This window comes from Varroa destructor, unplaced genomic scaffold (genome assembly GCF_002443255.2).
Source record: "Varroa destructor unplaced genomic scaffold, Vdes_3.0 BEIS01000007.1, whole genome shotgun sequence".
NCBI classification, from domain to species: domain Eukaryota; kingdom Metazoa; phylum Arthropoda; class Arachnida; order Mesostigmata; family Varroidae; genus Varroa; species Varroa destructor.
In genome coordinates this window covers 23553582-23569367 of record NW_019211460.1, presented here as the reverse complement: position 1 = coordinate 23569367, position 15786 = coordinate 23553582, and the positions used below count along the sequence as shown (strand labels likewise).

The following is a 15786-nucleotide window of genomic DNA, read 5'->3' as shown; positions in this document are numbered from 1 at the left end:
CGTTATACATAGGTTTTTTCGTAGGTATACTAAGATGTTAGTTGATGCTGACACGAAGTGGGATACGTGACTTTTTTTTTATAGCTTGTTTCAGCTATTGTCAGTGCGAGATCACTTGAGGTTTCATTCACTGTCTAGATCCAAATATACATATGGTTAGCCAAACAGGATGTACTTGGCAATTGTCTTGCACAATCGCTTTCGGGGTCATTCCGAGGTGCTTCGCTCACTACTGAAATGCTTCCGTAGGATAGATCTAGGTAGGTATACCCGTATCAAACAACCCGTGGCTTTTCCAATAGTATTCGAAGCTGCAATACAACTATGACAGTGGTGTCATTGACTACGGAACGCTTTGAGTAGCACTATAGGACAGGAAAAAGATGCCCTGGACGATGTGTCTTTTTTTCTGCCTTCTCTTTACCATAATACATGAAAATTAAGTAAGGACGCTACTTTACACTACACAAGTGAATTCGCTTGGAGAGAGGTGGGTGATTTCAAGACTTGCGAACTCATAGTTTTTGTTTGCTTCACGTGACATGCCTACAATGCACGTATAGTTAAACACGCTAGGTGTTTATGTTAGATAGCAAACTCTCATCCGCACATATGTTGTGTTGGTGTTACATTCGCTCACTATTAACATTCTCATCCTCTCTAGCAGACACACCTTATTAACCTTCGTGAAGGCAAAGCTCCGTCTTCGCGATTCGTTGTGTAGATGAACGACATCAAGAGCCGCCCCCGCAGGCGCTACAGAAGCACGTCCGGCCGCGCCCCCCGCACTGCCCAGGCCGCCCACACCGAGGAGGGGGGCAATGGGGGCGGAGGGGCGCCTGTAAAATCCGCTGTAGCTGAGTCCCCCCTGGCGATCAGCGAGGAAGTCGCTGTTCTTGCGCCCGTGGCCCCCGTGGCGGAAGGGCCACCAGTGAAACACCTTAGCCCCCTTGGGGCTGTTCTTGCTCAGCTGGCGGCAGGGGGCGCCACTGTTCGCCCCCTGGGGACCCGCCAAAGAGGCCGGGGGCACCTCCCCAAACTATGGCGCCGCGGACGTCGATGCGAACACCGCGAGCTCTTACTTCTCGACTTTTAGGCCGATTCTTTATTACCACGCTGGGTCGATGATAAAAGCAGCCGTGGTGGTAAAAGCAAGGATAGTACCCCGATAGTAGGCGGCACTTTATTGATTCTTTTGCTGTTTTTGCGTGCTAAGGTTTTTACCACTTTCTGTACAGCCACTTCGATCACTTCGATTGACGCCAGTACGCTTTGCAGGAACAATGATAGTGCGCTGCGGTTATTTAGTCGTCGTCATGTGCGTGTTCACCACTTCGACCAGCAACTTCCACTGCCAGCCGTGCTAACTGTAAACGCTGCTGTTGTTTCTACGGTTTATATTGATGTTGATCCTGGTACGATGGTTATTTGTTCCGCCACTTTTGTTATTTTCGTGATGATTTTCGCCCACGTTGTCTAGGGACAACGACCTCTATTGGCGGTCTTCTGCTTCCGAGAGCTTGCTCATCCTTTACTCGAATTGCATCACACTGAATGAAAATTTTCTTTCTTTTCGCCTCACTTGTTGCTTCTTTGCCATATTCTTTAACTCGTCTGTCCTCTCTTGAGTGGGTTGTATCTTCCCTCTTCGTTTACTCACTAATTATATTTATCCGCTGTGTACAAACATCTTGAAGTAACTTTAAACTTTTCAAACTCGCTCTTCTGCCTTGAATTTGATACTTCAACTTTTCATGGTCAAGCATCCATCACCGGTACTAGTAAAAGAAGAAGAAGTAAAGCAGGCTATAGTAGATGCCTATAACACCAACCTGAAGCCGAACCAACCATTCACTACAAGGAGTCAAAGCTTAACTCCTAGTAACCTTTGCCATTGGCACTTAGTTTTCACACCGTCCCAAGTGCGGGACACACCGCTCGGGCCTCCGTTTTTAAGCACTGTCGTTGTCGTTCCGTAATTTGACAGTAGTAAGATAATCACGTATTATCACTATAATAATGATTAATAACTATAATTAGCTTGTATGGCCGTACTGTCGCTAATTGTAGTCATCTCATAACGGATGCGCGTCACCGCAACTAACACAACAGCAGCGGCAACACACGTTCCTCATTGGCACATATTTGGCGAGCTGCGGGCGGCAGGGCTCGCGCCGCATTCAAGCCAGGCGACATCTGGGGGCCCGTTCGTTCAACAGGTAGAAGGCAGGAGACGGTTCGCTTGTAGGAAAGGGCCAACAACGACGCTAGGGCCTGGGAACAACTCGCGGCTCGTGGGAACAGCGACCACTGTGGCGCCCTCTATCCTCCCAGCGAACATCTCCCAACCGACTCCACAACTCCTGCTTCTACACCGCGCAGAGAACTAGCATAGCTTCATTTAGCAAAAGTCCAATTCTGGAATAGTAAAAGTATAATCGTAGTTTTGCCAATCATACCGAATCGTCGTTGTAAGCCGCCAGTAATGTCGACGCTGCGCATCCCGACGTTTCTGTCGTTCAGTCGGTATGTGATAGCCAGCCAGTCCCGCGAAGTGTCAAGTTGTTTCAGGCAAAGTTATAAAGGAATTAGGTTGGCAGGCAGGTGGCTGCCTAGACGAATGGCCAAATCAGGACGAGGACGAGAGGGAGGAGAAGAAGGGGCGGCGCAGGCAAACATCTACAGCGGGCCTATACGCATCCACCCATGGAGCCACTAGTTGAGTTGCTCCTATTCATAGCCACAGAACATTTACTTACCCTGCCTATCCCCCACCTGTTTCACACCCATCAGCCAGCAGCCTAATGCTGCTACAGTCTAAGTACCCCTGTCCAATCCAGACTCCGGTGGGGGCGGGCCAGCATCGGAGGGCCGGTATCTCCTTGTTTTTCTGGCAGCTCTCTCGCTATATCAAGCTGTGTACGTTGTGGCAAGAAACCACACCAGCTAAATTTGGCCAGCTCATATACGCTTAGCGAACGTCTTAAGCGCATTCTTCAAACCTAACCATACATTTCATCAACAGCCTATGTAGCCATCTAGCGTTCTAAGCTCACCATATTCTACCCAAAGTATATTATTACAGCATTTGGTTTTATTTCGAAGCAAATCACGTTTTCCCCACGCTATGTAATTAATAACCTGCAACAACAAAAGCGTATCCATCCATCAATAATAGAAAACGGTGAAAAAAAACCACAAAGGGACGTAGGGAGGTCGCTGCGGCAAAATAAAATAGGTGATTTAAATTATCTCGTTTAGATAGAAAGAGATTTATGCTTTAATTACAGACTCTTGCATGTTTAACTTTGACGCTATTTTTGAAAAGTGCCTTACGATGCTTATGGGCAAATTTCAGATCAAATAGATTGCATTAGGGTTTCGCATAGGTTTCACGGATAAATTTTACCGTAATATGCCATAGAACTGTTATAACTAAAGATTTTTTAAACTCTTCTGGTGGTTCTTTTTCTAATATCAAAAGTGGGGTCAAATTGTACTAGACCAGATTTCCTTTTTAGTAACTCCTGCCCGCAACTGCCAAGATATTGTCGTCGAAAGCCAATTAAAGGTAAGCTTTAAGAGCATACTTCATGAAACTAATAAAGTTTAATAATAAAAAGAATACAACTTTAGACAAACATAATTAACTTACTAAACTCAAGAGTTTTGCTGTGCGTTCCCAGTCGACTTATCGAGCCATGATATATTAGTTTTGATCGCTAGTCCTCCTTCCTGCATTATTCTTACGCAAGCTTCTATGAATTCGATAGGACCAACTGGTACATGACAGCTTGTCCAACTTTGTCGCGAGTCATCCCAAACACGCACATTACCCCTACCAAGTGTTAGGATTATCCCTTATCGCAATGCAGTCTCGCATTGACACCATGTCGCCGTTAGAAGCGTGTGACAGGGCATCAGCAAGTACACGACTTTTCCTGACAGGGCTACATCGAATATAAATAAGGCTAGGGCCACGTTATGTAATTGTTCGTTATACACGCTGCCCTCATTTTAAACGATGATGAGGGAACTAAGGAACAAACCTCTTTTTTGCTGTCCTGTGCCGCGTGATTATCTTCTATATGCCCTAGAGCTTGAGTGATCTGCTGGCTGCCGCTTGTGTCGCCATCTTGACACATTTGACCATCAGCGTTGCCATTCACAGAATTTTGTTGTTTCCGATGCGCTTCTTGACTAACACCTGTTTGTGAGGATTGCTCTGGAAAAATTGGACAAGAAATTCCTTATAAGTATAGTATAAATAGAAACTGTAGCCGGCAGGGTGAATGGTATTATTCAGGTGACTACTACATAACGCAGAAAATTCAGGATAATCTTATGCATATCGTACTGTTAGATGATATGTCTCTTCAGTCACGTTTGTTCGACCATATTTTGTAGAAACGTACATTTATAGGGGACAACCAGTGACGAAGGTGTCACAAATAGAACGCGGCATGAAACAGGTACGTCAGGTACGTTTCCATGAAAGCATATCTAAATAAAATACATAAATTCAGGTCGATGTATATGCTTGGCGATTAACTGTACTAAAGGTTAAGAAAAAAATTCACATCCGGGGGGCATGGGGGTATAATATTACTGACTATGTAAGAAAAGCGCATCAACATTGGTTTATTTGACTTGTTAAAATTTGATAAGTTCCGCAAGCAAGCAAGGTGGCATAAAAATGATACTTTGACCGAATTTGAACTTTAACCTGATCCAGGTCCTATCACCAGTGCGGTGATAAAAAATATCTTGCAGTTACCTATTGTCGTGGAAGTTGGGTAATTAATGTTGAAGTCATTAGCGGCCCCGACCGCCGCTCCGTAGCTCATCAGCGGCATAGGCGACACCACGCGTTCGACCGACGCAATCAGCTCCTCTAGTCGATCGATGTCGCTTACTAAATTGTTGCAGATTAAAAGACAGCGAAAGCCATAACAAAACAAAAGATCACAATAAAGTATTGACAATTGGTCGTGAATCTAACTAGCGAATACTCGTCGCACCATAAACATGATATGAATGGTTAAATAGAGACCATCGTTGAAATACAGTCCGCCAAAATAAATTAGGTATTTGTGAAGCTCAACGTATATGCCAGCATTTTCCCATTATTGGGCGATATATTTAGAGTTGAAACTAGAGTGTGACTATTGCCATTTTCTAAGTAAGTTTCGACTTGTGACAATGATGATTGCGTCTAGTATTATAATTCGTCTATAAGATGTTATCTTCCTTGTATTTTCTAGTACATTTTTGCTTCATCGATTTCAGCTACGGAAGGGTCGAATACTTTGGTAACTACCTTAGCCTACGTAATTTACCTGGCTGAGTGTAAGGAGTCCATCCTGAACAACACTTTATTTTCCTTTTCTTTTTAGCAGTGTACGGTATACTTAAATCGCGATTTGTCAAAATTTCAAACGACCACGTGACCATCGCGCATATCCTCAAGGCTGTCATTAATTGTCCGCTACTTGCTAGGGGAGTGGCCAGACCTTTCTTACTATGGTTCATACTGGGAGCGTGTACGCACCCCTCTAAGCTTTTCCTCATCCTGCGGTCGGTCACGTCGTGTCCTTCTGATGGGAGGTTCGGTCACTTCGTCAAGCGCCGTCAATAGCAGCGGTAGTAGTTGAAGTTCCAGGAAGTGTACTAGCTAACTGCCCTACAAGCGTCATCGTATCACACAAGACTAACCGCAGAAGCGAAGCTCTCAAAACCACTGCGACTGACTGACTGACTGACTGACTGACCGACTGTCATACAGTCACGCAGAAATGGTTTCTCGTCGCTCTAACGTCCCGTACCGATGCGACACGCAATCATGCAGTGCTGTGCTATAGCTACGCCGCTAGTAATGGCTGGCGGATGAAAAGTCGGCCGCTGTCGACGTTCATCTGTCGGCTAGAAAACTGCAAAGTATGCCGTACTGTATGCGATAGTACGATGTGTTGTTCAATTCGAAGGTGGCTTCGTCTTACTGCCCAGAGTCAGTCTGCAGACTATAGATCTTTGTATAACCATTCGGTGACGTCTACTAGATACTGGATAATGGCCTTGCTGCTATTGGGGCTGCCAATATAACAGTAGCAGCAGCAGCAAAGGCAGAATTAAAGATTGGTGCTAAAGAATAAATTGATTCCGTTTTTGGACTTTCCTTTGTCTTCTTCTGCAGCAGCCTCTCTTCATAGCGCAGTTTCTGTATGGAACGGTTCAACACGGCATTTGTTGAGGTACCAGCAGCCCAGAATCTTACTGCATATCACGGCAAACGGATAATTTGTATACACGACATGTTTATCGTATCGACAAGCAAAGGAATATAGTCATTAGTATCGAAATTGCCTAATAGTAGTGGAATTTAAAAAAAAAACGTTTTCGAGTCAATTTAAGTTAACCAATTTCGTATATTTCCGAAGAATATACGAGTAACGACAAAATGGGAAGTCTGGTCATCTGAACTTCAGTGACTTTTTTTGCTGCCACCTAAAGTCTGAGATCACTATACATAGCACGTTGCTGACCACAAGTCTTTCTTAGAAAAATATGGTCAAGGCAGCGTCTTTAAATTCGCTGGTTCGAGCTGTGCCCGCGAACAGCGCCAGTCCTAGAATTAGTTGAAAACGTTTTATTCCCGTAATGTCATACAAAGCATGGTTACATGCCAGTGCTACAAAATTCAGACGAAATATAACGATATATCCTTAACTCTATTCCTACTTGTAATCATAATAATAACAACGCTCGACGCGAAGACCGTTACTGATTGCTCCTATAATTTTAACACATGTGCTTCAGCAAAAAAGCCTTGCAGCAGACGAATATGGCAACTAGGGTTACTTGATGATTCCAATTACGTGGAGATTTCAAAATGCACAATTTGCTAACAGATGACGTTCGTACCTTCATCAGGCTGATGATCGCTTAAGAGGTTCGTGGTAATGGTTGGTGGCAAGCAATGGTCGCGTCCTTCAGAGATTACGCAATCATAAAGTAAGGGATTCTCCGACTTGACGCATGAGGAACTACGGTAACTGCGATAAATGAACACAAAAAGATTAGTTAATAACAACGGCGTTTCTGCAACCAGTAGAAGCAAATGTATCGGTTAAGGTGGAATACCGATCAATATGAAACTGCTTTTCTTCGACGATGAAATTTCGTTTTGGTTCGGACTTTCATAGGGATACATGAATAAAGAGCCTGTGGTTCGGGTTAAGGCATCGATCTGTAAGTGTTTTAGAACGGACTTACAAGGGCCGCGTTTTTCCAAGAAAGATACGATATTGTGTTTCAGTGGCTCGTAACTGTGCTTTGAGTGGCGTTCATAAATATCATTACGCCTATATGAAGAAAAACTATAGGAAATCAGTTGTGACTATTGGTTCGTTGTTTCGAGTTTTGACAATGACGATTTGTTCAGAGAATGACTTAGTTAGAACTGTGTTAATTCGTCAAGAGTATAGAAGTTCCTATAGACCCAAGAAGGCATATATTGGCAATATAATTGGGTGCTTGTAATACTCACTTGGCTAGCTTTTCGGAAAGTTTGTCGTAGCCATTCTGTCGGGCGAGATCCTGGGGGAGACTACCCTGTGAGTTGGGAGTTTTTAGAGCGACCAGCGATCCGGGACAACAAAGCAGATATTCACAGAGCTCGGAAAGGCCCATCCGGGACGCTAAATGAAGGAGCGTCTCACTTTCATCTGAAACCAATCAACATCCGATATATTATGTATTAGAGATACTTGATTATCAAGAACAACAAGTGGCAGTTACTCTCAGAGATCAGTGTACTTGGATTTACGTATTATGCGTTTTCTGAGCTTAATCACCTTGACTAGGGTTTTGTTCATTGACCAAAAGCGTGCTCACCAAATTTCCTAGTTAATCTAACGTTTAATGATTGGTGTCTGATGCAGAATTTAAAAAACATGGATTATTCATCAGGTATGCTTTACTGTACATTACCAATAGATTTATTACTCCGGTGAAAGAAAGCATGGTTAAAAACAGTGACCGTTAAAGGTCGGTTCCTACAAGGAATTCATCGTACCGTTTAAAGCGTCCATGAAACATTCATGGAATCAAAGCACTCGATTCGATGGAACAAAGCTGATGTTTTTTTACTTTGCATCGACTGGTACGCCTTCAACATTTTAACCCGTCATCCGTGTAGTTAAAGTACCATTTGCCTACGTAAATAGAAACATTCTCCAACCGATGCTATATTTAGTTAGGATGTTCGAAGCTTTCGTCGCCGTTGACGCCAGCGACCGCAGTGGCAGACGCTTTAAAGCAAGACGACCAATGAAATCTGACAAGAGAGATGAAGCGATTTCCGGCGACTGCCGGCGCCATGCCGGTGTTGCGAGTCTGATCGTAATCGGACAAACTGACGAACTCAATTGGAACCAACTTTTCCACCAGCAACTAACGACCAGTATATATTTGATGGCAGCACATCACACGATGCGTGACGACCCCATCAGACCCACCGGTGGAGACGCAATACTCACGAAGAAATCTATCTATGCGCATGTATGAATTTAGCGTTCAGTCTGAAGATGGATGTTGAGCGTGCAGGATAGATTGTCTGATGGCACAGCAATAAAACGTATTTAATCTATTCACTACGAAACTCCTAAAAAATGTTCAGATAGTGCACGAACATGACAGCTTTATCAAAGGAAAAAACGCACCGACTAGCTATAACAGTACAAAGAGATTAAAAAAAAAAGAAAAAAACTCTATATGAGCGCCATTTTAGAAAGTGGAGTCGAATCTAGCAAATTTTTCAAAAAATCACACGGCTAGAGGTTAAGTCGTTATACAGATGGAACGAGGTATAATCATCCGGCCTTGGTGTAGAGGCGCAACATCGCCTTCGGATACTTGAATAGAGAATGAAGCTGAATACGTGTCCAGAGTAGCGTTAATTTTATGTGGACTGCAACATATAGCATTGAGGATTCATTCGTTTCCCGACTGCGCAGAGGAGCAGAAATTGCCTTCTACAAAATAACTGAATTTGCTATATCGAACTTCGTAAATGGCCTTTTACGGCCTATCGTAGATTAATCTCACAGTGCTGTAGACAAGTTACAATGGAGATCATCGACGCGGCAGGTAGGTCTCTGTTGATATAAAAATGGAAGACATCAGCCGCCGCCAAAACTTGTTTTGTCCCTGTAAAACTCTGGCCTTTTCAGGAGCAAAGAAAAGTGGCACTGTTGATCCCGAGACGCATAGTAGAAAGTAGATAAATCTGTCTTGAAATGACCGCAGTTGCGGCACACTGTAACCCGGAATGATGACAAATAGTTTTATTCGTCTGGTTTAGGAAGCTGTGCACGGTATACATAGCAACTAGGACAAAACTAGGCAAACATGACTAATGCGCTTATTTATATCTGGCGGATTAACGCAGCTGCAATGATTGTTTACATGGTACGGCTCCATATGCTATTTATCTGCATAGTGTACAACCGAACCAGTCGAGCCACATAAAATCAGCTCATGCTACTCATATATCTAATAATGCCACCATCGAGAACGGACGGGCATCATCTTGCTCCATCTTATTTGACGGGCTCTAATTGAATTGCGTGAGAACTGTCGATGTAGCATATTCAACGACTGACAGTGATTACGGTCATCGGGACTATCGGCGCAGCTGTGTCATCATGAAGATGTTAGATAAACATAACGGCGGTATCGTTTCGTTTATTTAAAAACAAACAAGCTCTATTTCAAACGGTTATGGTTACTTATCGCGGTCAACAGGCAGGTGGTCTGTCTTCGTTGCCAACCATCTATAGCATGGCATGCCACGTAACACGCTTTGCTGTGTCATGGCAAAATGACAACGACTACCAACGGTTATTAGTATTATTACAGTACGCAGTATGCGTTATTGTTTCATCGTTGAACCTGTAATAAAACAATTCATGAACATTTAGTAACTTCCAAGCGTTCTGAGTCAAGCACCCTATCGACGACGGGCCATTGAACCGATACGTTTCTACCAGTCGCTTCCTGATCGAAGACATGCAGAAATGTGGCGGATGGGCGGAAAAGGTTAAACTGCTATGATTATGTAAGGTTAAGTAGGTGAACTGGTCTAGCTTCTTCTCTTCCTTTGATTATGATGAGATATTTTCGGGCACATATTTCGTATTGGGCTCCGGTAGCAATCAACGTAGCATTTTTTACTATGCCAGCAGGCTATGTTTTCCCATTCGAGAAGAACGATCCGCATCGTCCAGGCTGGCAACAAACCAGCAAAAAATTCTTAACCTTTGATAGTCTACGAATCATTGGCCGCTAAATTCTATGAAAAGAAAAGAAGAAAGAAATACGAGTGTTTTCCATTACATAATTACACATCTTCCACTGAAGCGTCTCGGGACTTAGAATTTACTGTGAGGCCAAAATGACTCATGCGCACAAGCCCAGCAAAAGAAGACCCTATAGGCTAATGTCCGTTGATGTGTCGCCCTGTTTTTTTTAACAAGTTCTCATAATCAGTTTGACGACCCCCAAACAAATACATCAGTCTACCTACATATTGAATCTACATCGTTACAGAATTACACAAGTTTTGCCTAAAAATCGAGTATTTCGACCGACCTTTATTATTATTGTTGTTGCTTGTCCTGTTCGTCGTTGCCAATGGAGCAATAGTCCACCTTTCCGGTTTCTGTATCGCTCGAAAAGCGGCCGCCAGCCTGCGATCCACTCGCCGCAGGCAGTGCATCTGCGTCCTCAGCTCTAGCCGACCTTTAATTACCCTTTCGAGAATCAGCGACGAAGTATTCGACAGCTGCGTGCGAATCAACGTGGAGGCTACCTAGTAATCGATCAAATCAGACGGCAATCAATTACAGTATCCGTGCGGCAGCTTCAGCCACTCGCCGTGCTCAGATCAGCTATAAACTACGTTTTAAGCTGAAATTAATAATAACAGGAAATCTAATTATACGTGCCTCTGATATATAGATAGTTAACATGAATATATATATTTGTTTTTAACTATAAAACTTAAAATACATTTACTAGTTAGGTTATGTTTACTGGCTAGGTTCGGTCAACGCTAGAGTCGGGATGCAAAACTTGATGCTCTACCTATGCAAACCTGATAAGCAGCATCCGAGACAAACTGAAATTGCGTCGTATGAAATAACACAGGCCTTGTTCCCAAATGACCCCGATAGAATGCTCGTAATTTCGTCTCCTCGACGCGGTCATGTGGGGGCGCTGTTGTGAGCAGAAGTAAACGACCATTATTGGACTGGTGAATGAGTTGAGCGCGGCAAACGTGTCTGGCTCGAGAACCTTCGAAGACAAGATAAAAAGCGTGCGGCAGATTATGCTCAGCTTCAGGACAGAGCTCAACCGAGAATTCGAGCTCGATTGGCACGCCACCCTGTTAAACGATCAAAAAGACACGTTAAGATATTGTTATTCGTTCATCTTGAGACTGATCTAAATAGGCTTCAATTTGAGTTAAGCGTCTTCGGAATAGGGTTAGAACGAGATGTAGCACCAGTCAACTTAATCCTGATCCATTTTATCGTCCGTACGAAAAGAGTTTGCGAACTTGCGAAAGAGAACTTGCGAAATCGTTGTCTACCAGGTGCCAGTACTTCCGCTGAAGCATACCAATTTAGTTGTTTAGTCCAATCTAAAAGTTACAAATATTAAAAAATACGTACATTCACGGAAAAAATAAAATGTTCTATGAAGCCACCAACCATAAACGTCTACTAGCAAAGATTAGCGCCAGCATTTCATGTCGTATCATGTTAAGTGACTGTATTTAATGTGTTTAAGAAAGCTACGTTAACATAAGCGAAGCTAAATCAGGAGGACGATTTCAGTTCACAAAAGAAAATCATAAGAACTACAGACGGTCCGACCTGAACTACGGAAAGCATCAGACAATCGCACTTTTTCTATGCAAACCTTGCACACGACTCTGCGCACATACACTATTGTATAATGTTACTGGGTGTCCCCACTCCATCCCCGTCGTCGTTGCAAATAAGTAAATCCTAGATCCCACGGGTAACCAGTTCCAGAAATCATGTTATCTCAGTAGTAGCAAACAATAGTAATATGAATCAATTAATCTTTATGCTGCCTTTAGCGGTCTATTTCAAAAGCTTGATGTCTGATCACCTTCATGACGGGAGTCTATATAAATATACAAAGCCACCTTTTTGAGGGGTATTACAATAGGCCGAGTAAAATTAGGTGACCTTACTGAACTCTATCATCATATATTTCTACCAGGTTATCTATCTAAGGTATATTTATAATGAAACTGAGAAACTGGCGAAAATCACATGTCTTATTCAAGCATGCAATTTCGACTTCTACATATATAAGGAATAATAACACGAAGAAAGCAACGGTGCCATGTTTAAATTACAAAATAGATGCTGCAGCAGATGCTTGAATCTTCTATCCACATTGAGGGTCAACCCCACAGGAAATAGACAGTGTCAATGATTTTGACATATTCACCTTGCCAAACTGTTGTTAAGCTTCTTATGAAATAATAACAAAACATTGCAACTGTTTATCTCTGACGACTGTTCCTGCGGTGCGTGCGGTACCGGTTAAATGGGCAGCGTGGAAACTGGCTAGCACTATAAAGCTAACGAATAATCTTTTTGACTCATCGATGCGCTACTTGCTAGAAATGTTTTAATGGCTCTGAAAATGCTCCGTGCCCTTATAATCGTGCTGACGCACGTTGCTGGCGCCCACACACGGCATGTACAGAACAGAGGATCCTGTCTGCGAGACACGACAATTGAACGTTTTCAATAGACAGATGCGCGGTTTGGCCTACTTCAACTGAGGCTCGCAACGAAATCATAGGACGTGCACGCGCTCGTTCTTTCTGTAGCTTATAGCATGGTGCCAAAGGACCAATTCCCCTTTAAGTATCAAACCAATGAAGTGGAAGAACATCGATACTTCGAAGCGAATGATCGAGGCGTCAGGTGTTAGCCGAAGAGTAAACCCAGATATAATTGTGCTTCTGAGCGCCTTACTTGCCATTACAGAACAATCAATCGTTACACGCTATTGCTATCCGATTTACTTTGTTAAACAGTTTTGTTATTTACAAAATTGTGTATAGTTGGCAGCTTGAGAAGAAATGGATCTGTTACACGTTTCGAATAGTTGGCGCCTTACGCAATAAATAACAGTCTGATCCGTTTCACTTAATGCAGGCTAGATAGCTTAAGAAGAACAGTGAGAAGCTTGAAGCTTAACTTGCCACATAATTGTTACGACACATAGCAGGCATATGCCTTAAGCTTCAGTCCGATCGCGCCTTACTAGAACCTTGACGTCGAATAGATTTAAAAACGATACTCTTACAACATTCGTTGAGTAACGTTATACATTTGTTACCCTGTTATGGTTGCATCATGGGAGCATATATGGTATTTGTATACTCTTACGGATATGAGGAACGCATTCTATTCTATCTATTCTGTCTATCTATTCTATCTATCTATTCTATCTATCTGTCTATTCTATCTATCTATCTATTCTATCTATCTATCTATTCTATCTATCTATCTATTCTATCTATCTATCTATTCTATCTATCTATTCTATCTATTCTATCTATCTATCTATCTATCTATCTATCTATGCAATTGAATCAGGATTTCAGTTCATTGTCGCAGCAGCTAACTCAACAAAGAACTATGATTTAAAGCACAACCTATACGAAGTCTTCGTACTATAGGTGATGTCCTCCTACTTTTAGCTGACTGATGATATTCAGTTTATTGACAGTGGCTTTGTCGGCGGTTCGTACAATTTCCACATGTACGTCACAGTAACGAAAACCTGCAGTCCGCGATGTTCCACAATACAATGTATAGTCGACTCACGGGTAAATCCGATAATAACGGCTAGTTAGAGAACACGTATCATTCATTTCTCACCGTTGTGGTAATAGGCCATATATTATAACTACACATGTTCAAGTACGCGCGGCTTGACGGAACGTACACACTTGGTTGGTTGTTCTTTTTGTTCACTAATTTCATATTATTAGCAACTCGCACGTAGAATTTTCGTTCACTGCAGCACGTAAACGCATGTACGCCGCTTCAGCTAACATTCTCGGAAGTACCGGAAAAATATGGCCAAATGTAGTACACCGATAGACGAGCCCTTCGCTGACGTGCCTTAGGTCCGAATCGATTTGAAAGAATGAACTTGTGATGTCAGTGAAATGGGGTTCATCCCCTTACCATTTCTCATTTACAGGTTTACTCACTTACTAGTCCGAAGCACGAGCGTCCATCACGCTGTCGACGGTGCTGCCATCGGGCTTGCCATTATTACCTTGTTGCGTTTGACATTGACAGTAGTAACGTCAACATGAACACTTGGCCGCCATCGCAATCAACATTAACTAACCTCTCGTTACATGTACGCCTGTATGCATTAGCCACAAATTTATAACGGATGGAAAATACGGAGGCTGGTTCATTGTTGCTACCCTGTTTGTGGTGAAAAATTAGTAAGCATTACCGGTCGTTGTGTAAAGAAGTAAGTTACTAATACTTTAAATTTACTATTAAATCACTACTGCTGCTACGTGGTAGCACTGCGTTTCTTGTTCCCTGGACACGGACGTTTACCATTAAGACCACTGAGCTTTTAATTTGGAGCGAACTCCATTAGGAAATAACTGGTTTACTGAGGACACCTAGCAGCGTATATCGATGGTAATTATTCATTTGACCTATACATAGAAAAAGGTCTAATAAAAATATGTACATTTGTAAGCGGCAAGATTCATAGTAGTCTCTTCATTTCCTTGAACCCCATCTGACGTCTCTGAGTTAGACCTCAGCTACGTCAAATGGGGTTATCCAGATATTTGTTTCTTCCTAAGTGAACCAGAATCTTACGCAATCAATGTTCGTTTACAGTTATTCAAGCTCCTCGTATAATTCAGCGTAACTGTTCCATTTTCTTAGGCCGAATCGTTTCGTATGCCGTCCTAAATGTTGGTCTAGTAGAAAATTCGCGCCATCTAATAACATCGACCTATGTAAACTCGTGCATGCAGGTTTACACAATTCAAAATGAGTTCTATAACATATCTATGCTAAAGATATACGCAGCTACTCAACAGACATGCCAACAGAAACAACAAGCAGAACCAGGATCCAACTAACTAGCTAGAGTTTTCTGCATTCGGTCGACGTTACCTGGCCTGGCCCTTCCAACAAACTAGTACGACCGATGAAAAAGTAACAGCGGCAACACGGGAAAGCAGAATAATCATAACTGTATTAGGAATAAGCTAATGATTGGAAGGCCAGAGCCAACTAGAGCTTACTGCCGTTAGGTCTTTGTTGATCTTAATAATTTCAAGCACCGGTGTATAAATTAATTTCTTTTTTATCGAGCCTTGTGAACAAGCGACCGAGCTGGCGAACAGCTCCGCATAAAACTTAGAATCCGTCGCTCAATGAAGTTATAGTTACGCCTACTGCTGCAACGCAACCTGCCAACGTCATATTTAAGCCTGTTTACATACTTCATATGCAGAGACGACCGAAAATGTCTTTATTTTCGCTCGTCTATGCTCTTTGTACTATAAACGATCACAGAAAAAATAGTGTATGGCGAAAACTAATACTGAGCATAATCAATGGATAACAAAAAGTATAAAAATTATCGATTTGACGTTAAAACCTGTATCAGTCTATATAT

The 15786-nt window shown here is 42.6% G+C and overlaps 1 protein-coding gene across 17 annotated transcripts in view; it reads right to left on the bottom strand.

Moving 5' to 3' along the window:
• cyst (rho guanine nucleotide exchange factor 18 cysts) overlaps window positions 1-15786 on the bottom strand; it is a 223300-nt gene that overhangs the window by 190636 nt on the left and 16878 nt on the right. For 14 of the 17 annotated variants that reach the window (XR_015316507.1, XM_086974227.1, XM_086974226.1 and 11 more), the window contains 6 exons: window positions 11156-11446; window positions 10651-10870; window positions 7547-7724; window positions 6922-7052; window positions 4778-4915; window positions 4050-4225 (listed from right to left, as the gene is read on the bottom strand). Coding sequence is in view for 16 of the 17 variants with exons in the window: in XM_086974227.1 (XP_086830353.1) it covers window positions 4050-4225; window positions 4778-4915; window positions 6922-7052; window positions 7547-7724; window positions 10651-10870; window positions 11156-11446 (1134 nt within the window). In the remaining variant the exon portion in view is untranslated. Of the gene's footprint in view, window positions 1-4049; window positions 4226-4777; window positions 4916-5339; window positions 6046-6921; window positions 7053-7546; window positions 7725-10650; window positions 10871-11145; window positions 11447-15786 lie in introns of those variants that run through there. The other 3 variants (XM_086974235.1, XM_086974234.1, XM_086974236.1) reach the window with 3 other exon arrangements.